The sequence below is a fragment of the Rhinoderma darwinii genome, chromosome 4 (genome assembly GCF_050947455.1).
Source record: "Rhinoderma darwinii isolate aRhiDar2 chromosome 4, aRhiDar2.hap1, whole genome shotgun sequence".
NCBI classification, from domain to species: domain Eukaryota; kingdom Metazoa; phylum Chordata; class Amphibia; order Anura; family Rhinodermatidae; genus Rhinoderma; species Rhinoderma darwinii.
In genome coordinates this window covers 276,011,288-276,038,233 of record NC_134690.1, presented here as the reverse complement: position 1 = coordinate 276,038,233, position 26,946 = coordinate 276,011,288, and the positions used below count along the sequence as shown (strand labels likewise).

The 26,946-nt window shown below is 41.3% G+C and overlaps 2 protein-coding genes across 3 annotated transcripts in view; one reads left to right on the top strand and one right to left on the bottom strand.

The window, feature by feature from the left end:
- Nucleotides 1-1,860, bottom strand: part of ARID4B (AT-rich interaction domain 4B) — a 168,793-nt gene extending 166,933 nt beyond the window's left edge. Inside the window, exon 1 of the mRNA XM_075862529.1 lies at nt 866-1,860. The gene's annotated coding sequence lies outside the window, so the exon portion shown is untranslated. The remainder of the gene's footprint in view (nt 1-865) is intronic.
- Nucleotides 1,147-26,946, top strand: GGPS1 (geranylgeranyl diphosphate synthase 1). 2 transcript variants are annotated; one of them, XM_075862533.1, is made up of 4 exons: nt 1,147-2,250; nt 23,870-23,972; nt 24,644-24,714; nt 25,782-26,946. In XM_075862533.1, the coding sequence occupies exons 2-4, from the start codon at nt 23,912-23,914 to the stop codon at nt 26,538-26,540; spliced, it is 891 nt and encodes a 296-aa protein (XP_075718648.1). In that variant the 5' UTR covers nt 1,147-2,250; nt 23,870-23,911; the 3' UTR covers nt 26,541-26,946. The 2 variants fall into 2 exon arrangements, with proteins under 2 accessions (XP_075718648.1, XP_075718649.1); XM_075862534.1 differs by lacking the exon at nt 1,147-2,250 and adding an exon at nt 12,016-12,129.

The following is a 26,946-nucleotide window of genomic DNA, read 5'->3' as shown; positions in this document are numbered from 1 at the left end:
TCAACATGGAGTGGGAGATAACAATAGCAGTAACTCCACTTACTAGCACCACTTATGTTTAGCCGAAAAAGAGGAACATTCTTCAAAAATATTTGTCTGAATACATAACTTGAAGGCCATCCACCCATGTAATATATATATATATATATATATATATATATATATATATAATATACAATATAGACATACAGCATAATGTTATATATAAACACACATAGAAGCTAAACAGATGTATGTGGTGTTGTTTCTCATGCTATTCCTGTTGGAGAGGATTTTAGTGCCTCCAGCCGCTTCTGTATTTATCTCTCTGATCACAATGTAACATGATAAATCCAATAGATCACAGAAGATAATACATATTATTCTCAGAAAACCTGACTTGTAAACAAATGTACAATCACTTCTTCCTATAAATACAACGCTCCAAAGACACAAACATATTATACAACACATAACAAACAACCTGACATCACCACTCATCATCCTCTCACCTATTGTTATGTGCAGAGGAGGCATAAACAGAAAACGTGATGGAGCTATAGAGACAAATGATAATGCAGAGAAGGGACGTGATCACTAGATGTATAGATGGCAACCCCTATGTATGGTCTACAGGCAGGATCTATATGCCCGGGTATCTTTTCTGAAGGGTTATTATAGCGCTGCCTGCACTCTGCAGTAACATATATACACCCCCTCCCCTCCTCATACATATACTGGCTGGGGATGATACACAGACAGACACAATGTTGCCAGTATAGATCCTCACATGATCACTATGACTTGTACAGTTCAGTCCCAGCATATACAGAACATTATTACTCAGCCTGAGCTCATAGTAAACAAAGGGCTAATGGAAACTTACTGATTTGTTTACATCCATAGGAGAACGACAGATGCCGGGTCTGATCCGTGAACAATAGGCAGAGACTATACCAGGATCCATGAATCAATAGCTCCGACTCGAAAGATAGAAACTTGCCAGCCTGATCACACTATGTGGCAGCTCTGGTGGATCCGTCAATAATCAATAATGAAGAAAGTGAAATTTCACTACACACGACTTGGGAAGAGGTTCTGCAGCAGCCTGAGTGCAGCCGTGTGGAGGCTACCAGCTGGGAGAGGGCTTTATACCAGCAGCCAGTGCCCTGAGGCATGAGAACAGACGGTGCAGCAGGCCTCGGATGGAGATGATGGGGCTCGTGTGATCAGGGGGAGACAATCAACAAGCAGCAGCTCACAGCCCGGGCACCAGCCGCACATAGCCCAGCACACACGGTTTTCACCTGTGCTCTTCACATGACGCAGAGATACGACGGCAATAACGTTCTGGAGATCACACAACACCAAGCGACCCTGTGCCAGCCCAGAACAGCTCAGCTAAGCAGCCGCCGCTCCTGTGTCACACAGCAGCAAGGGGGGCAGTGCCCGGGCGCACAGCTCGGCGGCTGCCTGGGATGCGGCGCGCTGAGGGGACACTGGCAGGGATCGGGGCTTACATGTGTTGGGGCGCGGAGCTGGGACACTGGTGATCGCTGCTTTCTCCCTTTTGTTCATCCACCGTGTAGAGCGTCGTGCAGAGCGGAGCGCCAGTGACCATTACATCTCACTGGATTATCCCCCGTCTCATCCACCCTCCGCCGCCGCTACTTCAAGCTCCACAGCGCTGTATCAAACAATCCCGCACCTGCTCCACCACAAGTCCCTAATGTTTATCCATCAAATGCGGCTGCTCCCGGCCCGAGGCGCAAGGTTACAGAACAGAAGATGCGCGATCATCAACCTCGTCCGCTTCTCGCCGAGCGCTACTCCCCCTCCCTTCCTCACACACCGAGCCGTGCCGTCATCCCAAGCCTCTTAGCTCCGCCCAGCGAGTGCACTAACTGTCAGCCCCAGGCCAGCCCATTATGTGCGCTCATTGGCTAGTGCCGAGACCATTCCTCTGCTTTTCATTTGCCCTACGGACGAGCCCCTGTGGTATGATGGGAAACGTAGTCCACTTAAGTAAGACAGGCCTTCCCCTCTAACTTGTCACTGCGTTACATAAACTACAAGTCCCAGGAACAAACGCAAGTAGCCGGTGCGGTAAAGCTTCACCCCCCTCTTTCTGTATTTACTCCCTGGTACTGCGCACGGTCAGAACTAATGCTGCCTCCACGGATGTGGAAGGCGGATTGGGAGTATACGCGCTTCTTGTGAGAAGTGACGGTCCAGTGTGAACTGAAGCGGCGGTAAAGCGGGAAGTGACGGGTGAGTGCTGCAAGCTCTGTGTGTGAGGCACAACTCCTGCTCTATCCCCGCGGTCTCCTCCTCCGCCTTGGGGGTTTCCTAGCCGCTGCTTCATCTAGTGTGTGTTGTACTATGAAGTGTAACAAAGTGTCCGCAGGATGTACGTTTTTGGTATAATGGAAGTCAATGACTGTACGTATTGTGGTTAGCGTGGGGGATGGAGCCGTGTTGTCGGTGGAGGGTGAATTGCAAAAGTGATGGGGCGTGTACACATGAGCGGATACTGAACTGTATAGAAACTTCTACGTCCTGCCTGTGCTTGGCTCTAGTTTTTCTAACGACTATATACAGAGTTCTACGGGCTCTGCTGATGCTCAGGAGCAAAAATAACAGGGGACATACTAAGAATGTTAGAAAAAAAATGAGCAATATTTTAAATTCGTAAAAATTGAAAAAGAGGTAGAAAGTGGTTCTTGTGCTTTGTACACCTGGAATGAAGAAGTTGTGTAGTTTATAGTGGAATGAACACATATTCCATATATGCAGCTGTATATTAAAGGGAATGTGTCACTAGAATTTTTTTTTTTTTTAGTTCAACTATTATTTAACTGATTACACATTGTTTTAATTTTTTCACAAGTTAGGAAATATTATAAATTAATTCTAATTTATAACTTTTCCATGTGCTGGGCACTAGAGGGAGCAGTTCCCAAAATTGCAGCATGGTCACTGTGGTAAAGCAACCTCATTGCTTTATGCTGCAAATTTGTGGTATACCCATTCGCTCTAGTGTCCTCACACAATCTCCCCTCCCTTATTCTCGCTAGTGCCAGGAGGAGGGGGTTGAATCTTCAAACCTCCTACACTGTGTCCCGCCATTTTTTGAGCGACTGCACAGTGTAGGAGGATTAGATGCAGTGGTAATCAGACAGTATAACACAAACATACACATCACATACACAAACATAAATTAGCTGCCGCCTCCGCTCCTATTCCCAGCGCCTTCGCTTCCTTGAACATCTGGCCGGAAGTCGTCATCTTACTGTCCGGCAGCGGCTTCCGGTCCACATGAAAATGGCGCCGGATTTCGCTCTGCTAACGAGCTTCGATTTGGTCGGGTCTGTTGGGAGCGGCGCGTGCGCCGTTCGCACACAGACGGCGTACGCTATAGTGAATGGAATGTCTCCCGTTCGCGTTCTCTATGGGGTTGTATGTGCCGTATTCCATCTCTGTGTCGTTAATCAACACTTACAGAGATGAGAAAAAAAATGGCAGCCCCCATAGAGAAGTAGAAGTAAGAAAAAAGTTAAAAGTAGAACATGAACACAAACAAATAAATTTTATTAAACTAAAAGCAATATGATAAAAAATATAATAATTCATGACCCCTTCCCTTTAAATTCCTTGTGCTTCCTATGCATGGAATGAGCAGGTTAAATGTCTGGTTTATAGTGGAATGACCACATATTCCTTATACACAGCTTTGTATTGAATTCCCTGTGCTTCCTAGATATGGAATGTACAGGTTTTGGGCTTCATTCACATCTGCGTTGGGACTCATTTCGTGGGTTCCATCGGAGCTTTCCGTCAGCGGAACCCATGAACGGAATCCAAACTCAAGCAAACCATAGGTTTCCGTTTGCATCACCATTGATTTCAATGCAGACGGATCAGGTGCAAATGGTTTTCGTTTGTCACCGTTGTTTAAGGGTTCCGCCATTTTGACGGAATGAATAGCGCAGTCGACTACAGTATTGATTACATCAAAACTCTTAAAAAAAGGTGACAAACGGAAACCATTTTCACCGGATCCATCACCATTGAAATCCATGGTGATGCAAACGGAAACCTATGGTTTGCGTTTGGATTCAGTTCATGGATTCTGCTGACTGAAAGGTTTGACGGAACCCATGAACGGAATCCCGACAGATGTGAACAAAGCCTTAGATGTCTGGTGTATAGTGGAATGAACACCTATTCCCCATACACAGGCATGAAGTAAATTCCCTGTGCGTCATAGACACGCAATGAACAGGTTACATGTGTAGCTTATAGTGGAATGAACAAATATATTCCATATACACTACCGTTCAAAAGTTTGGGGTCACCCAGACAATTTTGTGTTTTCCATGAAAACTCACACCTATATTTATCAAATGAGTTGCAAAATGACTAGAAAATATAGTCAAGATATTGACAAGGTTAGAAATAATGATTTTTTTATTTCAAATAATAATTTTCTCCTTCAGACTTGGCTTTCGTCAAAGAATGCTCCATTTGCAGCAATTACAGCATTGCAGACCTTTGGCATTCTAGCTGTTAATTTGCTGAGGTAATTTGGAGAAATTTCACCCCATGCTTCCAGAAGCCCCTCCCACAAGTTGGATTGGCTTGATGGGCACTTCTTGCGTACCATACGGTCAAGCTGCTCCCACAACTGCTCTATGGGGTTGAGATCTGGTGACTGTGCTGGCCACTCCATTACAGATAGAATACCAGCTGCCTGCTTCTTCCCTAAATAGTTCTTGCATAATTTGGAGGTGTGCTTTGGGTCATTGTCCTGTTGTAGGATGAAATTGGCTCCAATCAAGCACTGTCCACAGGGTATGGCATGGCGTTGCAAAATGGAGTGATAGCCTTCCTTATTCAAAATCCCTTTTACCTTGTACAAATCTCCCACTTTACCAGCACCAAAGCAACCCCAGACCATCACATTACCTCCACCATGCTTGACAGATGGCGTCAGGCACTCTTCCAGCAACTTTTCAGTTGTTCTGCGTCTCACAAATGTTCTTCTGTGTGATCCAAACTCCTCAAACTTCTATTCGTCTGTCCATAACACTTTTTTCCAATCTTCCTCTGTCTAATGTCTGTGTGCTTTTGCCCATATTGATCTTTTCCTTTTATTAGCCAGTCTCAGATATGGCTTTTTCTTTGCCACTCTGCCCTGAAGGCCAGCATCCCGGAGTCGCCTCTTCACTGTAGACGTTGACACTGGCGTTTTGCGGGTACTATTTAATAAAGCTGCCAGTTGAGGACCTGTGAGGTGTCTATTTCTCAAACTAGAGACTCTAATGTACTTGTCTTGTTGCTCAGTTGTGCAGCGGGTCCTCCCACTTCTCTTTCTACTCTGGTTAGAGCCTGTTTGTGCTGTCCTCAAGGGAGTAGTACACACCGTTGTAGGAAATCTTCAGTTTCTTGGCAATTTCTCGCATGGAATAGCCTTCATTTCTAAGAACCAGAATAGACTGTCGAGTTTCACATGAAAGCTCTCTTTTTCTAGGCATTTTGAGAGTTTAATCGAACCCACAAATGTAATGCTCCAGATTCTCAACTAGCTCAAAGGAAGGTCCGTTTTATAGCTCCTCTAAACGGCAAAACTTTTTACAGCGGTGCTAACATAATTGCACAAGGGTTTTCAAGTGTTTTCTAATAATCCATTAGCCTTCTAATACAGTTAGCAAACACAATGTACCATTAGAACACTGGAGTGATGGTTGCTGGAAATGGGCCTCTATACACCTATGTAGATATTGCATTAAAAACCAGACGTTTGCAGCTAGAATAGTCATTTAGCACATTAACAATGTATAGAGTGTATTTCTGATTAATTTAATGTTATCTTCATTGAAAAAAACTGCTTTTCTTTAAAAAATAAGAATTTCTAAGTGACCCTAAACTTTTGAACGGTAGTGTATACAGCTGTGTATTGACTTCCCTGTGCTTCCTATGCTTGGAATGAACAGGTTAGACGTATAGTGGAATGAGCACATGCTGTATATACAGCCTGCTACAGCGTACAAATGGCATGTCCTAACAGGTGCCTGCGCAGATTTCTAGCACAATATGCCAGTGTATTATTAATTAAAAATAGATGCAAAATGATCAAAACAGAAAACTGAGCAGAGATAACTGAGTCTACTCATTTACACCGCATCTATTTCAGGCCTGGGCAAAAATTGATCGCCATGGTGATTAGAAAAAGCACTGGGAAATTGAGCATTACATGATGCCCACTGAAATAAATGTGCTGTTAATGTAATGCATGGCAGGCTGGGTCTTCCACAAAGATGCCCTTTTCAGCAGTTAACCCCCTTTAGCCAATTTTATTATTTTTTTTAAAATGTTTTTCCAAGTCTGGCATGTCACTTTACGTGGTAATAAATTGGGAATGCTTTCACCTATCCAAACAATTCTGATATTGTTTTCTCGTGAAATATAGTACTTTGTTAGTGAAAATATCTGGTTAATAAATTCAATATTTATTTGTGAAAAACACCAACATTTTAGTTAAAATTTCCAAAATTAGCATTTTTCTACATGTAATTGTATCTGCTTGTAAAACAGATAGTAATGCCACACAAAATAGTTACTAGTTTACATTTCCTATATGTCTACTTTGTTTGCATTGTGTTTTTGAACATCCTTTTATTTTTCTAGGACGCTACAAGTCTTAGAACTTTAGCAGCAATTTCTCATATTTTCAAGAAAATGTCAAGACCATTTTTAATAGAGTTCAGTACTGAAGTGACTTTGAGGGCCTTATATATTAGAAAGTCCCCATAAATCATTCCATTTTAAATATTGTACCCCCCCCCCCCCCCACAAATTATTCAAAACCGCATTTAGAACGATTCTTAACCCTTTAGCTGTTTCACAGGAAGTAAAGCAATGTAGAGGTGAAATTCAGACATTTTATTTGCCGAAATTCATTAGTAATAAAAAAAAAATAATGTTTTACCAGAGAAATGCAACTCTATTGTTGCCCAGATTCTGCAGTTTTTAGAAATATCCCACATGCTAATGGGCTGAAAAACAGGCCTCAGAAATAAAGGAGCACCTAGTGGATTTTGGGGCCTGCCTCCTTCTTTTTTTTTTTTTTGAGAATATATTTTAGGTGCCATGTCTGGTTTGAAGAGGTCTTGTGGTTTCAAAACAGTGGAAACCCCCCAAAGTGACCCCATTTTGTAAACTACACTCTTATGCCTTGTTCACACAAGCGTATTTCACTTCCGTGCTACACGCGTTAAAACAACGAACGTCACACGGACCTATGTATTTCAATGGGGCCATTCAGACATTCAGTGTTTTTCACGGCGCATGTGTCCGCTGCGTGAAACTCACTGCATGTCCTATACTTGTGGCTTTTTTGCGCATCATGCACCCATTGAAGACAATGGGTGCGTGAAAAGCAACAGTTGCTAAAGAAATGATGAGGACAAAAAAACCTTCAGTTTTTTTTTATTTTTTGCTGAGGTAAAAAAATGCAGATGTGCGTTTTACACGGATGTCACACAAAACTGCAATGCGCGCGAAACGTTGCATTTTTTTACGCACGCGAAACTGATACGGTCGTGTGACTAAGGCCTTGCAGAGGCTCTGTCACCACATTATAAGTGCCCTACCTCCTACATAAGGAGATCGGCGCTATAATGTAGGTGACAGCAGTGCTTTTTATTTAGAAAAACTATCTAATTCCACCACGTTATTAGCGATTTTAGATTTATGCTAATGAGTTGGTCAATGGACAACTGGGCGTGTTTTACTATTGACCAAGTGGGCATTGTACAGAGGAGTGTATGACGCTGACCAATCAGCGTCATGCACTCCTCTCCATTCATTTAGTCAGCGCGTAGGGATCCTTTTAGATCGCTATGTGCTGTCTTATACTAACACATTAACAATACTGAAGTGTTTAGACAGTGAATAGACATCCCACATAAGAACAAGCGTAATCTCGCGAGATCACGCTGTAAATGACAGGTTACAGCGAGATTACGCTTGCTCTGCTGTAACTACCACAGAAACATTAACGAAGTGTCAGGATTGTGAATAGACATCCCGTGGAATGTCTACTCACTGTCTAAACACTTCAGTATCGTTAATGTGTTCGTATAAGGGCGGATTCAGACGAACGTGTTTTGTGTCCGTGCCGGCCGCGTGGTTTTCACGTGGCTCGCGCGGACCTAGAGGAGTCTATGGGGCAGTGCAGACAGTCCGTGAGTTTTGCGAAGTGTTAGTGCGCTGCGTAAAACTCGCGACATGTTCTATGTGTCTGCATTTTTCGCGCATCACGCACCCATTGAAGTCAATGGGTGCGTGAAAATCACGCATGCCCCACGGAAACCCTTCCGTGGGACAAGCGTTATTCGCGCAATAACAGTAAAAGAATGAATGTAAACAGAAAAGCACCACTTGGTCAATAGTAAAACACGCCCAGTTGTCCATTGAGCAACTCATTAGCATAAAGCTAAAATCGCTAATAATGTGGCGAAAATAGATCGTTTTTTTTAAAAATAAAAAGTACTGCTGTCACCTACATTACAGCACCGATCTCCTTATGTAGGAGATAGGGCACTTATAATGTGGTGACAGTCGCTTTAAAGGAATTTATCTAGGGGTATAGTTTGCGTTTTGACCCCACAGTTTTTTTGCTAAACTTATTTGAATTAGTCTGTGAAGATGAAAATCGACTTGTTTTTTTTTCTGAAAAAACAGAATGCTTGAATTTCTGCAAGGAATAAAGGAGAAAAAGCACCCCAACATTTGTAAAGCAATTTCCTATAATTACGACAATACCCGATATGTGGTAATAAACTGCAGTTTGGACCCACAGCGGGGCTCAGAAGGGAGGAAGCGCTGTTTAGATTTTGGAGCACAGACTTTGCTGGAATGGTTTTTGGTGCCATGTCATGTTTGCAACGCCCTGGAGGGACCAAAACTGTGCAAACCCCCCCAAAAGTGACCCCATTTTGGAAACTGAACCCCTCAAAGAATGTATTTAGGGGTGTGATCACTTTTATGACCCCATAGTTTTTTGTTGCTGAATTCAGTGGAAATCTGGCACGAAAAATAAAATGTAAAATTTTTCACAAATGCGTCATTTATGGGACAGATTCTTCAGACACAGAGCATGTTGTGCACTGGACTCGTCGTTTTGAAGGAAGCAATAGCGTAGTCGACTACGCTATTGCTTCCGGCAAAACGACGGGTCTGGTGCACAACAGACACAAACGGAAACCACAGAGCTTCACAAGGATTTTGAGGCCTTATTTTTACTTTGATGATTTTTAGCCACAAGCATAGGCCTAAAAAAAATGGTGCAGATCATACACATTTGTTATGGTATTAGGTATTCATTTAGAGGTATAATGAGGGTTTTTAGTTTTGTTATACGTGGGTTTTTTTTTTCTAGTGTCCAATTTAAAAAATGGGTGAAAGACCAGAATGATAGAGAGGAGGTAGGGGTGAGTGATTTAACCCCTTCCCGCTCCTTTACGTACTATTCCGTCATGCTGAGTGCATCCTTCGCGCTCCGTGATGGAATAGTACGTCATGGGGGGGGAAATGCAGCGCCGTTTTCCCCCAGCATTTCATCGAGCTGTGATGCCTGCTGTTTCCGACAGCAGGCTATCCGCTCAATGTCCAAGGATCAACCGTGGTGATCCCGTCTCTGCGATCATTGCTATTGGTTAGACATTGACGACCGACCAATAGCAGCAATCGCATAATTTCCTGCTCTGACCTCAGATCCTGCCGCACCCGCTCTCTGTTGTAGTTTGTGAGTCGTAGAGAGCGGTTGTGGAGATAGTCAGTGCAGAGTAGCGAAAAACATTGCATTTACCACCTTCTATCCACTTCCCACTCCTGTCCTTGTGCTCACCTTGTCACCCACATTTTTGGTCCATGATCTCTATCACTGACCACTTTTGAGTCCTCGGGGCCACATTTCTTGGACCCTGGGGATTGTTTTTTCTTTTCTGTATAAAATATAATCAAAACAATTTAAAAAAAAAAAAGTTAGTAGAAAGCAGCTAGCTCGTTTACTATTAGGGTTAGTTAGTGTCAGGGAACCGCCAAAAAGCATAGTTAGGTATAGCGTAAAATGAGCGGTTGGTGTCAGGGAATCATTAGGTATACAGTCAGGGAATTTAGTGTTCGGAATCCGTCATTCGGTTTAGCGTCAGGAAAGGTTGGAATAATCTAGTTATGTTTAGTGTCAGGGACTCGTTGCCGTAGTTAGGCTTAGTGTCAGGGAAGTCCACTCATAGTAAACAACGTTTTAGGTAGCAGTCTATTGCTTCTAGTTAGGGAAGTATATTTTTATTTTGTTCTTTTCAAGTTTTCAAAAGTTTTTTTTATTTTTTATTTTTTTTGCGCTGTATACACAATACATGTGTTTAAGCACATAAATAATAAAGATGTCCCAAAGGTAATTTTCTGCCGAAGAGGCCTATGTGTTTCTTGCCTCTGACATAGACTCGTCAGATGGCGAGACTCTTATTTGTCAACCTCCTCATACAGTGATGAAGAGGAGGGGCCCCCTAGGAGATGTCCCAGGACCACCACCACAGTTGAATTTATTACGTTATGATAGTTTTCATTCCCTACACGTCAAGAAAGCCATTCCATACGGCCAATTTATAAGACTAAGACGAATAAACGATGCTAATGAATCTTTCTTAAAACAGGCAAATGCTCTAAAAAAAAAAAACAACTGCTATTAGAGGCTTTCCGCTTGATATAATAGACAAAGCAATATGTACTGCCTTCATGAAAAAACAAAATGATTTATTAAAATCAAAAAATCATAAAAATAAAAGAAGAAATGACAATGAAGAAAAGAGATTTATTTTCACTTTTAAACACACATGTCAAGCACAAATTATAAAAAATTTGATTTTTAAACACTGGTATTTAATCGAAGGAGACTCTTATCTGAGAAATGTAGCCATAAAAAAAACTGATCTCTTTTAGACGAAGTGCTACACTAAAAGATAATCTGGTAAGCAGTCCATTTTCCTGAAATTAAATATAACTGGCTCGACAAACAAATCCCGAAAGGGAACCAACGATGTGGAAACTGCACTTTTTTGTAGGTTCAACCTCCAAGCAAAAATACTAAATTTTGGGGGAATCGCACAAAAAATAGAACAATTTATTAGTTGTAAAGCAAAATTTGTTGTTTATATAATTTTTTTTGTCCGATGCCTATATGTCAGATTTAGAGAACACTGCAGATCTATAACAACAAATGAGGGAGTTCCAAGATTAATTAAACCTAGGAATAGTGCCCATGGTGGAGATTCTAGTCTACTAAGGTTTGCAGGTATTGATCATGTCCCAATCCCAGAAAACAGGGGGGATAGACATAAGATGTTATTGAGAAAAGAATCCGGATGGATTATACGTGCCAATGCAATGGGACCTGCTGGTCTAAACGATAAAAATGACATGGCAGCGTTTTTATAATGATTCTTTTGTTTGTGCTTACAGTTTTTGTTTTTAATTTGTTACACAACTAATGTGTTACATTTGATCTCTTATGTGTACAGCAGTTGACTATGCGTTCTGTAAAGGAACAATGAACGGCTTCCTTTATCGTAACCATTCCTAATATATATATATATATATATATATATATATATATATATATATAACTTAAGGACAACCCAATTTAATAATATCGTATACATTTAAATACGGTTCTATGTTCCACCACCCGACATGTATTAAAAGGTCCTTTATCGCTTAAATCTCACCTATTTGAGTCCGCCGCAGCTGCGGTAGAAATGTTCTTTTCTCAGCGGTCTATAGGTCAGAACCAGGTGTGATTTGTGGAATCCTTTTCAGTCAAGCTAAAATGAAGTGTTTTCCTTCCTGAAAGGAATTAACATAAAGGGGTGTGTCTCAGAAGCTATTCACTGTTGCTACACGTGTTGCTATGGTAGCTCCAGCTGACGGTAGTTTAAAAGAACGCCGCCAGCAATGACTTTTTACGTCAGAAGAAGCGCTGTCTCTTGCGCGAAACAGACTGTAACCTACAACTTGCTGTCCTCCCTGTAACGCGCTTTATCTTTGCCAAGATGTTATATTAAAGTTCAGAAGAAACACAAACTGGTGAGTGCCCCATTTTCATTTTTTTTTACATACATGAAATGGCGTATATGTTTAGAAAATTGAAAATCTCACTCTGCACCATCTGCTGCGCATTACCTTTTACACAATACTTGATGCTCAAAATGCTCACTACACCTCTAGATGAATGCCTTAAGGGGTGTAGTTTTGAAAATGGGGTCACTTTTGGTGGGTTTCCATTGCCTTGATACCTCTGGGGCTCTGCAAATGCGACATTGCACCCGAAAACCAATTCCGCAAAATCTGGACACCAAAGAACACATAGCGCTCTTTTCCTTCTGAGCCCTCCCATGGGCCCAAACGACAGTTTATCACCACGAATGGGGTATTGCCCCACTCTGGACAAATTGGGCAACAAAATGGGGTATTTTATTCCTTGTGAAAATAAGACATTTTGAGCCAAAACGACATATTATTGGAAAAAAAAATATATATTTTTTTTAAATCCCAGCCCAATTCAAATAAGTACTGTCAAAAATTTGTCGGGTCTAAATGGTCACAACACCCATAAATGAACTCCTTGAGGGGTGTAGTTTCCAAAACGGGCTTGGTTTTGTGGGATTTCTACTATTTTGGCACCATAAGATCTCTTCAAACCTAGCATGGTGCCTAAAATATATTCTAATAAAAAAAGAGGCCCCATAATGCACTAGAAGCTTCTTTTGCTTCTGGGGCTTGTGTTTTAGTACACTAGCACACTAGAGCCACATGTGGGACGTTTCTAAAAACTGCAGAATCTGGCCGATACATATTTAGTGGTGGTTCTCTGGTAAAACCTTCTGTGTTACAGAAAAACATTGATTAATATTGAACTTCTGCAAGAAAAATGACATTTTGCAAATTTCACCTCCACTTTAGGCATTTCACAGGAGTTCAAGTAAAGGGTTAAGAAACTTTCTAAATGCTGCTTTGAATACTTTGGGGGGTCTAGTTTTTAAAATGGGGCGTTTATAATACATAGGCCCCTCAAAGCCTCTTCAGAACTGAACAGGTACCTAAAAAAAAAAAAAAAGTGTTTTTTTTTTTTTTTTTTTTGAAGTAGACATGGTAAATGTTAATTGGTAACTATTTTGTGTGGTATAACAGTTTACATTAAAAAAATATGCTAGTTTTTCAAAGTTTTCACTAAACTTTGCTATTTTTCACAAACACAATGTATCGACCAAATTTTACCGCTAACATAAAGCCCAATGTGTCACTAGAAAACACTCAGAATCGCTTGGATAGGTAAAAGCATTCCGAAGTTATTACCACATAGTGAAATGTCAGATTTGAAAAATGGGCTCTGAGCCTTAAAGGAACAGTGTCATCACAAATTATTTTTTTATATGTTAAAGATGTTAGTGCTTTATTAAAAACGTTTATATTTATTTGTGTGTTTGTGTTTTACTTTTTTTCTTATTTTTACACTTTTTCTTCCCTATGGGGGCTGCCATTTTTTGTTCCATTTCTGTATGTGTCGATTACCGACACATACAGACATGGAATACGGCAGCCACAGTCCCATAGGGACTGCGAACGGCTCCCATCCCATTCACTTGTGTGTACGGCGTCTGTGTGGGAACTGCGCATGCGCCGCTCCCACACAGTCCAATTTGAAATTGGCGCCATCCGGCGTCATTTTCCTGTGGACCGGAAGTCGCGGCCGGACAGTAATATTACTACTTCCGGTCGCGGCTTCCGGACTTGTGCACTTGGACCAGCGGCAGCAGACGGAGCGGACGGGCCGGAGGGAGCCGCGGCGGCAGGAGCAGGTAAGAGATTTCAATGTATGTTCGTGTTTGTGTGTGTTTACTACTGTATGTAAACCTACTACACTGTGTGTTAGCTCAAAAAATGGCGACACACAGTGTAGGAGGTTACACCGTTCAAACCCCTCGTTTATCCCGGCACTAGCCAGGATAAAGGAGGGGGGGATGCTGAGAGCTCACTAGAGCGAGGGCTTTTTACCCAATTTTGCAATGCTGCAATTTTGGGAATAGCTCCATCTAGTGACCAGAAATGGGTAATACTATAAATTAGAATTAATTTATAATATTTCCTGACTCGTGAAAAAAATAAAAAAAATTTGAACAATGTTTAATCACCCACACACTAAATGTTTCATTAAAAAAAAACAAACCTGTTTTTCTGGCAACACATTCCCTTTAAGGCCCAAAGTAGGCTGCGTCCTCAAGGGGTTAAAAGTATACATTTTTAAATCCAGGGTGGGGCAGAAGATGTGGAAGCAGTCATTCATGCAGAGTCCGGGTTCTGATGGACAAGTGTCGCAAGGATATATAAGGTATCCAAAAGGACACCATTTGTGTCCTGCTCCCTTTTTTTTTTTTTTTTTTTGCTGTGGCAGGCACTTCACTTGAAAAGTGCTGCCCAGGAATGATACGGCAATAACTACTTGTAGCAGCAGAAATTTCCCCCACCTCGTGTCCAAGTAAAATAAATGTTATAATTTTTTTTGTCCCTGTATCTTGACACCGAACTCCATCCTAAAGCAATGCCCTTCTTTCGCCAGTTTGCAGGGATTGGCCGATGAGGGTCTTGGGAAGGTGCCTCTGTTTTTTTCGGACCGTCCTACAGGCCACTGGTTTTTCTTTTTTTTTTCTTTTAGACATTTAAACGGATACACTTGTGTACAAGTTGTCCAAGTACAAGTTGTACCTCTGATCACAGTGGGTGCAGGAGGTCTCACACGATCTTCCCACTGGTTGTTATGCAGGGTGGACAGTCTGGGGGCTGTTTTATCTTGTCCTTCCCATCATAAATCCGGAAAGTGTGTATCTGGTCTCAGACTCGCAAAGCTTGTAGACCTCGATTCCGTATTTGGCGCGCTTATTGGGCAAATATTGGCGAAACTTGAAGTGCATCAGGGATTCATCAATTGAAATTTTTGTCGGAGCTGTAGATAACTGAAATTTTAGGAGAAAATATTAACGAGGGGCCTAATTTAAAAGTCTACAGAAATTGGTGTCATCCTGGGGGGCATTGGGAGTCAAAGTACAAAAATTTATGGAGGGCCTCAAAGCGGGGTCCGGTCATAATATTGCAGTACAGCGGACAATGATATAAAAATGTCCGTGGACCAGTAGGCTCTCACTTTGGGCTTTTTAGTGAGACCCATGTTGAGTACTAACCCCCAATATTTTTGCATTTCTGCACAATTCGTTGGTTGCCAACAATTGGGCTGGGCATAAAAGGGGTTCGGAAATAAATTGGTGGGCATAGATGTTGGTTTGGTCCGCCATAAGCCGTATCAAATTATTGGTAAAGAACAATTTGAAAAATCCAATTACAGGCAGCCCTTCTGTCTGCACGTGAATTCCTGCCGCAGCAGTCCATTCTGGCATTTGGGGGGTGTAATTGGTTGGTGGGGACCAATCACTCTTGGCAGTTTCAGAGTCAGGCAGAGCCTGGGCACGAAGTCTCCTGCGACTATGACTAGGTCCCTCACTGTCACTGGAGGAGGACGACCGAAAGAACTCTGGTTCCTCACTGCTCGCGGAGTCTGTATAAGTCGCGATCATGACATTTGCCTCTTCAGCGGTGCAACCTCTCGCTGCCATTTTATAAATTTGTGTGTTTATGTAGTGTATATACACACGTAGGTCTTTGAACTGTCACAAACCTTTGTATAACCACATTTTTGTTTTCCACAACACTAATGCTTGTTCACACTGACATGCTAAGCCTTTTTGTTTTTTTTCATGTAAAACACGAACACTGACAAACACACTTTACTACTTTTTTTTTATTTATTATACTTTCACACAAACGAGTGCAAACTCGGACGTGAAAAACGTTTCACGTCCCAGTTGCACCCGTGCGGGTCCCATTTTCACAGATTCCCATAGACTTGAGTCTATCAAGAGGGATCCATGAAAACGGAAGACAATAGGACGTGTTCTATTCTTCAACGGACCCTTCACACGGTCCGTTGAAACAACAACCGTGTGAGCGACCCCATTGAAATACGTGTGGACGTTGTTTTAACGGCCATCAGACGGATGTATACTACGGTTGTTCGAATTTGGCCTTCGTAACACTAACTGACGCTGACTAAGGGCCTGCTTACATCAGGATTCGCCTTCCGTTTATGGGTCCCGTCGGCGCTTTCCATTGGAGGAACCCATCAACTGAAAGGAAAACGCAAACCATAGCTTCCGATTGCATTATCATTTAATTTCAATTATCTGTAAGGTTTCCGATTTTTTTTTTTTTTTTTTTTTTTTTTTTATTTGTTTAAAAAAAAAAAAATTCTGGATCAATAGCGCAGTCGACTGCGCTATTGATTCCGTATTTTTTTATTTTTTTTTTAAACTGAAACCTTACGGAACGGAGACAAACTGAAACAATTAGCAACTTAATCATTACCATTGAAATCAATGGTAATGCAAACTGAAACTATGGCTTCAGTTTGCCTTACCGTTGATGGGTTTCTGTGACACGACTGACCGTGGCAGGTTGACGCTGCACAACTGACGCAACCAATCGAAGTAGACTAGCTAGACAACTACCTAACCACTAAAACTAATTATTATTTTTACTGAATTCTGATGGAGAATTTTTTTTTTCCCCTTATACACATTCACATTTTTTTACTTTTGACTGGCAAACCACTCGACACAGGCTCTGATCTCTTCTTCTCTTCTCCAACAAAGATCTGAGCCTGTGTCCGGTGTTTTTTACAGACCCTGGGTAGAAACGCACTTATTAGTGTGTCTGAACAGACCCAACAATCACAGCAATCGCCGGTAATGGACCGCTGCCGGTCACATGGGGCAGGGGGTGGGGACCATAGTAAACGTTCCCGGACTTAACTACAAGTCCCGGGAACGGTTTTAACAACTTACTTTAGAAACCATGTGATCGGTGGATCTGCACGGATCCACCGATCACATTGATCGCTGGCATTGGACCGCTTTTACGGGTCCGTTGCTCGTAAATGGGTAGTATTAGCTGTTGGGGACAGCTGCGTTCCCGGTGCACACTGTCACTTAGTGTGCACCAGGAATGTCTCCTTAACACTACGTTCTGGTGCGTGAAGTAACATTCCCACCAGGACGTAAAGTTGCGTCCTGGTTTGCCTACAGGTTAATAGATGAGGGTACCAAAAGAAGAACCCCCTCTGTTAACTCAATGTCCTAATAAGATATTTGGAAATGTTTTTTTTCTAAACCAGATAAGACCTGTAAGATTTGACAACGTCTGGTATACTTTTTATATGGAAAAACCTCCCTATTTTTGGCCTGTTTTATTAAAGCCTCTCTATCCTTATACGTAAGAATATATACTTTCATTCAGGTCACATTAATACTGGATTAGGAGCTGATTAGACAATTCTATGACAGTTTAACTTTTCTTTTAGTAGCCAGTCAGTAAGACATTTTAAAAACCGAAAATAACTCAGTTAGGCTCCAATTGGCTACTTGACCAACAGTATATGCCATAAATGTCTCATAGATGCAGGTCCCAGCTGTGGGACCCGCACCCATCTTGAGAACGGGGGTCTTCTGCCCCCACCTGGAGAGGTGACTGGGAGTATGGAAACAGCCGAGCTCGCTTTGCTACGCTGTTCCAGTAACTCCTACAGAAGTGAATGGTAGTTACATAAACCGCGTAGCATAGCGTTCTCGGCTGTTTCCATACTCCTGGCCACCTCTCCACTGAATCTCCATCTGGATGTGGCGGTCAGCGTCTGCCTCACCAGACAGGGTCACAGGACACCTGTTAAGACTGGTGTGGCTTCCAGAGGTGGGACCCAAATCTAGCTGTCATTTATGGCCTATCCTGTGGATAGGCCATAAATTTCTAATATGAGATTACCCCTTTAAGTGTAATGCACTTTTACAGAAATATAGGCTACATAAAGGGGCTTTTTCGCTCTCTGGCAGCAGGCTACATAATTGTATTCTGATGGTAACTCTGGGGATCTGCTTTGAACTAGCTACACTGCCATGTTTTCAAATTAGCCTGGAAACCATTGAATTAAAGAGAATCTATTAATACCCTAATACTCTAGGAGGTACCTCTACATTTATTAATGTATTTCCCTAGCTTAATCCGGAACTTTAACTTACATTTTAGTTTGTACAACTGCAGGAACAGCTCCGCTCATTGTAAAGGCTTATTTCAGGCAAATCGCAAACAGGTTTGGGATCGCTTTCTAAAAACCTGCACTCTATGGAAAATCAAGTGCCATAGGTGTGGTTAAGTGGCCAGTCTGGTGGAGAGCTGCTGTAGTTTGCATGGTATGTCTCAAAAATTTCATACATTTCCGGGCCGTCTGACCATTTTTAATGGCCGTTTGCTGTCCGTTTTTCACGTCTCTTAAAAAAAATAAAAAAAATAATTAGTCCATTTTATGGTCCCAACCCCCTGAAGACACCACAGTGCCCCCTGTAGATAGCGCCACCTACCTCTCCCCTTGCTTGGATTCTGCTCTTGGAGTAGCACCTGACGTCACTGTCCATATATGGACTGATCCATTGAATCCTAGGGGGTATTCAAGCTGAAAAAACAGCCAAAAATAGAACATGATCTTCATTTTTGACGGCCCATTTTCACAGGCTGTTAAAAAAAGGAAACCAAAATGTTTGAATACACCCATAGAACTTGACTGTTCTGAAAAGTCGTGTGAATATAGCCTTACACAAGCCATTGACAGGCAAACGAGCGTTTATACGAATGCTCGTTCCTGATCATTTCCCTGGGCAACGATCAGCTGATGAACGTGCAAACGCTTTCTGATTGGATCTCTTTTGTGGCCCATAAAATGGTCGCTAGTCGGCAGTACATCTCGCTGAGGGAACAAAGACATATGCTGCCGACATGATCGTTTGTCCCTATAAAGTACTTGTGAATGGAGCTAATGAATGAGCGCCGATCGACACTCGTTTTTCTGGCCAGTGTCAGGCCGTGTAAAAGCATCTTAACCCCTTCCCGACATTTGTCGTAAGTATAGGACATGGAAAGCCAGTGCTTCCCGCAAAATGTCGTATACTTACGCCAAATGTTTTGCACCGGCTCAGAAGCTGAGCCGGTGCCATCATCGCCGGATCTCGGCTGTATCTTACAGCTGACATCCGGCTGTAATGGCGGAGACCGAAATTAGCTTCGATCCCCGCCATTAACCCCTTCAATGCAGCGTTCAAACGTGATCGCTACATTTGAGCTGTTTGCAGCTCATCGGAACCCCAGCAATCAAATTGCCAGGGTTCCGGTGGCTGCAATGGCAACCGGAGGCCTAATACTGGCATCGTGGTCTGCCTAACACGGAAGCCGGTCAAGATACGCCCGGCGGCGGAGCCAGATCGGCTTCCGTAGCCGTCAACAAGATGGCGCCGGCTCAGGAGCTGATCCAGCGTCATCAGCGGTGAAAGTGGGCTGTATATTAAAGCTGACATCCACCTGTAATGGCAGGAACCGGAGCTAGCTCCGATCCCTGCCATTAACCCTTTCGATGCAGCAATCGAAAGCGATTGCTTCATCGTAGCGGTTACTAGCAGATCGCCAGCCCTGACAGGCAATCAGGACTGGCGACTGCTGCTATGGCAACAGGAGACACAATGGCCTCCTGCTCTGCCATTACGGAAGCCGATTAGGCTTCGCTTCCCGGCGGGGCCTAATCGGCTTGCTGTCAGTGAATAACTGACAGATCTAATACATTGCACTACGTAGGTAGTGCAATGTATTAGAAAAAAAATAAATCTGACCGTTGGACCGTCAAGTCCCCTAGTGGGACTAAAGTAAAGTGTAAAACAAAGTGAAAAAAAAGTTGTACAAAATATAATAAGAGTTTTAAGTAATAAAATAAAACACAATCGCCCTTTTTCTCTTATCAAGTCCTATATTATTGAAAAAAATAATAAACCATACGTATTTGGTATCGCCGCGACCGTAACGACCTGAGGTATCAAAATATTATGTTATTTATTGCACGCGGTGAACAGCATAAAAAAAATCTGTAAAAAAACTTGACTAGATTTTCTGTTTTTTGGTCACTTTGACCTATAAATATTGGAATAAAAAGTGATCAAAAAGTCGCACGTATCAAAAAATGGTACCTATAAAAACTATAGCTTGTCTCGCAAAAAAACAAGCCCTCATACAGCTCCGTCGACAAACAAATTAAGTTATGGTTCTCACAACTTGGCGACAGAAAAAATACATTCTTTTTACAAAAGTAATTTTATTGTGCAAAAAGTTGTAAAACCTAAAAAACTTCTATAAATTAGGTATCGCCGGAATCGTACGGGCCCGCAGAATAAAGTTAACATGTCATTTATAACGCTTGGTGAACGCTGTATAAAAAAAAAAACCTATGGCAGAATTGCGTTTTTTTGATTACCTGGCCTCCCAAAAAATAGGATAATAGGTGATCAAAAAGTCGCATGTACCAATAATAACTACAGCTCGTCCCGCAAAAAAAAAAACCCTCATACCACTACATCTATGAAAAAATAAAATTAGTTAAGGCTCCAATAAGTCAGGAAATAAAAAATATGCAGTTGTGCCGACCCGAGGGGAACATTTCTTCTGTTTCAAGAGGCGATTTATCAAGGACTTAAAATTAGGGAACTAGGTAGGGGAGGGCCAAAACATATCTGCTGGAAGCGAGGGTGCCCGTATTATACCAGGACAACACTTTCCCAGCAAAATTCCCCAAACTGCAAAGGTGCGGAGTGTGGACCAAAAGGGGGATAAGAAAGGACACCATATATCAGTGCGACACCGGCCTGTGCAGAAAGGATCATCTATGGATAATTTTATTGTTTTTTTTTTACCCCATTATTATGCCACCTGACTATGTCCCTGATGTACTCTGCCCAGCTTACATGTACCCCCACACTATAAATGGAAACGCCAGCAATAGTCAAACAAATCTACTACCAAGCAAAATCCGCTCTCCAAAAGCCAAATGGCGCTCCCTCCGCTCTGAACCCTACAATGTGCCCAAACAGCAGTTTCCTTCCACATATATGGCATCATACCCGGGAGAACCCTTTAAACAATTTTTGGGGTGTGTGTCTCCAGTGACATAAGCTGGGCATGACATTTGTCACTGAAATGGAATATCTAGGGAAAAATATAATTTTTTAATTTGCACCATCCGCAGTGCAATCATTTATGGAAAAGACCTGTGGCGTGAAAATGCTCACTACACCCCTTAATAAATGCCTTGAGGGGTGCAGTTTACAAATGGGGTCACTTCTCAGGGGTTTCTTTTTTTATTATTTCACATCTGAGCCTCTGCAGTTGTGAACCAATACTTTGTAAATCGCCAAATTAGGCCTCAATTTTACATGGTACACTTTCACTCCTGAGCCTGGTCGACTGTCCAGCCAAAAGATTAGTGCCCCGTGTAGGGTGTTTCTAAAACCGGGAAACTCCACATAATAATTAGAGAGCTGTCTTGTTATGGTGGCACAAGTTTGGCACCACATATTGGCATATCTATGGAAAAAATCCCATTTTCACTCTGCAACATCGAGTGCACACTAATTTCTACAAAACATCTGCCGGGTTAAAATGCTTACTACACCCCTAGGTAAATGCATTGAGTGGTGTAGTTTCCAAAATTGGGTCACTTCTGAGGGGTTTCCACTGTTTTGGGCCCACAGGTGCCCAGAAACCAATCCAGCAACATCTGCACTCCAAATGGCACTCCTTCCCTTCTGAGCCCTGCCGTGTGCCCAAACAGCAGTTTATGACCACATATGGGGTATTGCTTTACAAATGTTGGGTTTTTTTTTTTTTTTTTCCCTTTTATTTGTTGAGAAAATGAAAAATTTTGCGCTAAAGCTACGTCTTATTGAAGAAAAAGGATTGTTTTTATTTTCACTGCCCAATTCTAATAAATTCTATGAAACATCTATGGGGTCAAAATGCTTTCCCTAGATGAATTCCTCAAGAGGTGTAGTTTCCTAAATGGAGTCACTTTTTGGGCGTTTTCATTGTTTTGTCCCCCTCAGGGGCTCTGCAAATGCGACCTGGCCTCCGCAAACCATTCCTGCTAAATGTGATCTCCAAAGGCCAAATAGCGCTCTTTCCCTTCTAAGCCCTGCCGTGTGTCCAAACAGCCGGTTATTACCACATGTGGAGTATTGTTTTTCTCGGGAGAAATTGCTTTCCAAATTTTGCGGTGCTTTTTCTCCTTCAGTCCTTGTGGAAATGAGAAAAAATTAGCTAAACCTACATTTTCCTTGAAAAAACGTAGATTTTAATTTTCATGGCCTACTTCCAATTTCTGTAAAAAAAACTTGTACGGTCAAAATGCTCACTATACCCCTAGATAATTTCCTTCAGGTGTGTAGTTTCCCAAATGGGGTCACTTTTGGGGGATTTTCACTGTTTTGGCACCGCAAGAGCCCTTCAAACCTGACATGGTGCCTAAAATATATTCTAATAAAAATAAGGCCCCAAAATCCTCTAGGTGCTTCTGTGGCCTGTGCTTCAGTTCAGTCACACACTACGGCCACATGTGGGATATTTCTAAAAACTGCAGACCTGGGCAATAAATATTGAGTTGCATTTCTCTGGTAAAACCTTCTGTTACAATTTTTTTTTTTATATTAAAAATGTATTTCTGAAAAAAAATATGAAATTTGTACATTTCACCTCTACTGTGCCTTAATTCCTGTGAAATGTCTAAAGGGTTAAGACGTTTTCTAAATGCTGTTTTGAATACTTTGAGGGGTGAAGATTTTAAAATGGGGTGACTTTTTGGGGGTTTCTAATATAGAAGGCCCTCAAAGCCACTTCACAAGTGAACTGGCCCCTGTAAAAATGGCCTTTTGACATTTTCTTGAAAATGTGAGAAATTGCTGCTAAAGTTCAAAGCCTTGCAACGTCCTAGAAAAATAAAAGGATGTTCAAAAAACTATGCCAATATAAAGTAGACATATGGGGGATGTTAATTAGCAACAATTTTGTGTGTTATATCTGCCTGTCTTACAAGCAGATACATTTAAATTGAGAAAAATGCTAATTTTTGCAATTTTTAGATAAATTTTGGTGTTTTTCACAATTAAATACTGAATATATCGAGCAAATTTTGCCAGTAACAAAGTCCAATGTGTCACGAGAAAACAATCTTGGATAGGTGACAGCATTCCGAAGTTATTACCACATAAAGTGAAACATGTCAGATTTTAAAAATGAGGCTCTGTCAGGAAGGTCAAAAGTGGCCAAAGTGGGAAGGGGTTAAAAGGGTTTTCCCATAATCTATATTTATCACCTGTTTACAGCAAAGGTGATAACTGATTTGGGCTTCCAACCGCTAGAACTCCCACCAATCCCGGGAATGGTCTTACCTGGCACCTCCCTGTGTGCCCAATATGAATGGAGCGGTAGTGCGCATGATCGGCCACCGCTCCATTCATTTTCTATGGGGCTGTCTGGATCTAGAGTAAGGGTGTGCAATATGTAAATTAATGTGCATCTTGGCTACACAATACAATCAATAGTCGACACAATATAGGACCCATATAGCTTTCAATTATATTGAAACAGCCATTGTGTTCATAAGACAAGTTTTTAGTCTCTTATATTTTGGCCATTTGGTGGCATCCGGGTTAGGTGTTATTAATACAGTATATCAGCGTTGTCTCCTACAAAAAATATATTGTAGAATAAGTGGTAGCCAGTGGTCAAAGATCCCAATATGGCGCTACTTTTTCATGTGTGAAGGTCCAACAAAACTGCTTATTATGTTTCTATTCTGTAGTTATCCATTGGCTCCCCGAACTTCTCAGAATAAAACTCAAAGATGGCCAGCTCCCCAGAAAGAATCTTACTAGAGCCTTACAAGTACTTACTACAACTGCCAGGTATGTTTTTGGTTTGGTTTGTTTGTCTATGTATTTGTTCTTATTGCTTGTATATTCTATGTACATATTTTGAGTAGCCTTTTTTTCTAAAAAAATTAAAAAAAGAGTTAAAAACAAAAAAATCTGCAATTCACAATGTAATCTGTTTTCCGTTCAGGTGAATGTACGCCTCTAGTGTATGGAAAGCATTACTGGTGGAAAATGGGCTTATGTATGCTTTTTTTTTATGGATTGATACAAGCGCCAAGTTGTATGGTGCAGTAATTTTGTACACATAGACGTGTACCTACTTATGCTTTTGATTTGATATGGTTGCATACGAAGTTCTATTTCTGTTGGATACATAAGGAATACAACAGAACAAATTGAGGCATGTTCGTTTACTGACGAGATATTCTCCCCTAGAAGCTATGATACCCCCATAAAGAAAAATTCAGAATTTCACGATAGTTTCTTTTGAGGTTCGACAATAAGGCAATTTCAGTCATTAACAACATTATTGCAGATTCTGAACCATTGGTTGCAAGAAGTTGTCCCTTTTGACATTTCATTTTCACATTTTAAAGCACTTGGGGTTAAATTAATAGACCACCTCTATTTGGTGAAAAGGAAGTCTCATTTGGGAAATAAATTTACTAAAATATAATAAAATGCGTGTTCTATTTTCACAGGTAAGCAGATCAGGACAAAGTTATCTCAGGCTTTCAACCACTGGTTAAATGTCCCAGAAGATAAAACACAGGTAAGCATTCATACTTTCTTAAATTTAAATGGAGACTAACTTTTCAATCTTTGCATAAATCATTAGTACACGAATAGAAGAAACTTTGTAATATGTCTTATTAGAGAAAAATGCCTTTTCTCTACTTATCAGGCTCCCTAACCCCCCAACTGTTCACTCACGCTGAATTTACTGCTCTTTCCGTCTCCAAGAGGAGACTGACTATCTCCCTGAGGGATCAGGTAACAGCTGGTCAGTCACAGGAAGGGGGAGGAGGGAGCAGAGTGAGAGACACACATGTGCCGCAGCTTCCTAGTAAGTAGTACTGGGGCGAGAGAGAACAGATTCACAACTACACTGCTCAGTACTGCTTTATAATGACTTCCACCAGAAATAGTGAAATTCCTCATGTACACACATGACGGCTTATTCTGAAAGGTTAGGTACACTTTATAGAATGAGGGCAGCCCTTCACTTCCTCTCTTTTAAGAGCGAGCTAAAATAACTTGAATTTCTGACTTAAACAGGGAATGACAAGATATCTGAGGGATCTCGCTAGCTAATAGTGTTTGTACGAACAGCAATTTCAACACTTCTCCAATCCTATATCTCCTTTTATCTTTTTCTCTGCTTCACGATTAGTTAATGTCATAGTATATAAATGCCTCACAGTATAAAATGATGAAGTAGGACAATGAAGTTGCAAAACTGATATAGGACCCAAAGTGGAGGGCCTGAAAAAACATACTTATGGTTTCCTTGGCAAAACATACATTTTTATTGAGGCCGTTCTGCCAAACCATCCAGCACGAGAAGTTATTTTCCAATGTCTTTAGTAGTGGGAGAAGATCGTCATGTTCATGCTAAGGAGGCTGAATCTGCAGTCATTTCAAACTGTCAAATCCGTAAAAGACTTCATTAGTGTATATCTTTATATAACCTTATTCTCTGCCGTCTATACAGCACAGTTATCCGTATACTTCAGATAGATGGCTACCCATGTGTACTTTGTTTTGTGATTAAACATCTACATTATAAACAAATACATACATGAGCATTTTTATTTTTTTTGTCCTTTTCAATACCAGGTTATCATTGAAGTTACAGAGATGTTACACAATGCCAGTCTACTTATTGATGACATTGAAGACAATTCTAAGCTTCGCCGAGGTTTTCCAGTTGCTCACAGCATCTATGGTGTTCCATCTGTTGTTAATTCTGCAAATTACGTTTATTTTCTGGGTTTGGAGAAAGTTTTAACTCTTAATCATCCACTAGCTGTCCATGTTTTTACCCAGCAATTACTTGAACTCCATCGTGGCCAAGGCTCAGACATTTACTGGAGAGATACATATACGTGTCCCACAGAAGCAGAATATAAAGCTATGGTGTTGCAGAAAACAGGGGGTCTCTTTGGATTAGCTATTGGCTTAATGCAGCTGTTTTCTTCATATGACAAAGATTTAAAGCCATTGTTAAATACTCTTGGACTTTTCTTTCAAATCAGAGATGACTATGCAAATTTACACTCCAAAGAATATAGTGAGAACAAAAGCTTTTGTGAAGATTTGACAGAAGGAAAGTTCTCATTTCCTACAATACATGCTATTCGGTCAAGGCCTGAAAGCACTCAGGTCCAAAATATATTGCGACAGAGGACGGAAAACGTAGACATTAAGAAATACTGCGTTCACTACCTTGAGGAGGTAGGCTCTTTTGAATATACAAGGCAAACTTTAAAAGAGTTAGAAAATGAAGCCTATGGACACATCCGATCTCTCGGAGGGAACCCTGAGTTAGTTTCAATAATAGAACAACTTAGCAGTATGTATAAAAATTCACAGTAGTGACATCAAATTGCTTATGGTGCTAATAAAGGCCCATTTTAATCCCTATTGTTGTGTTTTAAAATGGCCAATAACAGAACTGCTTGTAGAATATGTACACAAAGTTAATTTCACCTAGTTTTTCTCTACTTCGTTTACACTTAAGTATTCCAGTAAAACTTCTTTGAGATGACGGCCCCAAAATTGCATTGAAAAATGGTTTTCTAGTTGGGTGGTCATCTAAAATAAAAAGCCAATTTACATAGGGTATATGGGAATTGGAAATCTGTTGCAGAAAATCCCATTTAGATAAAGGGGTGTTTTTTTGGGGGGCTCACTGTATTTATAGATCCGGCTGCTGGAGGCATTTCCACTGCACAAGACTTATCCTTTTCCTGTGAAAACAATAAATAATCCTTTAAACCTC

Bases quoted from the DNA above. Each gene is read 5' to 3' on its own strand.
- GGPS1 (XM_075862533.1), top strand. From the start codon at position 23,912: ATGGCCAGCTCCCCAGAAAGAATCTTACTAGAGCCTTACAAGTACTTA. The intron at 23,973-24,643 runs GTATGTTTTTGG...CTATTTTCACAG, and splicing joins GTACTTACTACAACTGCCAG to GTAAGCAGATCAGGACAAAG. The intron at 24,715-25,781 runs GTAAGCATTCAT...TTTCAATACCAG, and splicing joins TCCCAGAAGATAAAACACAG to GTTATCATTGAAGTTACAGA.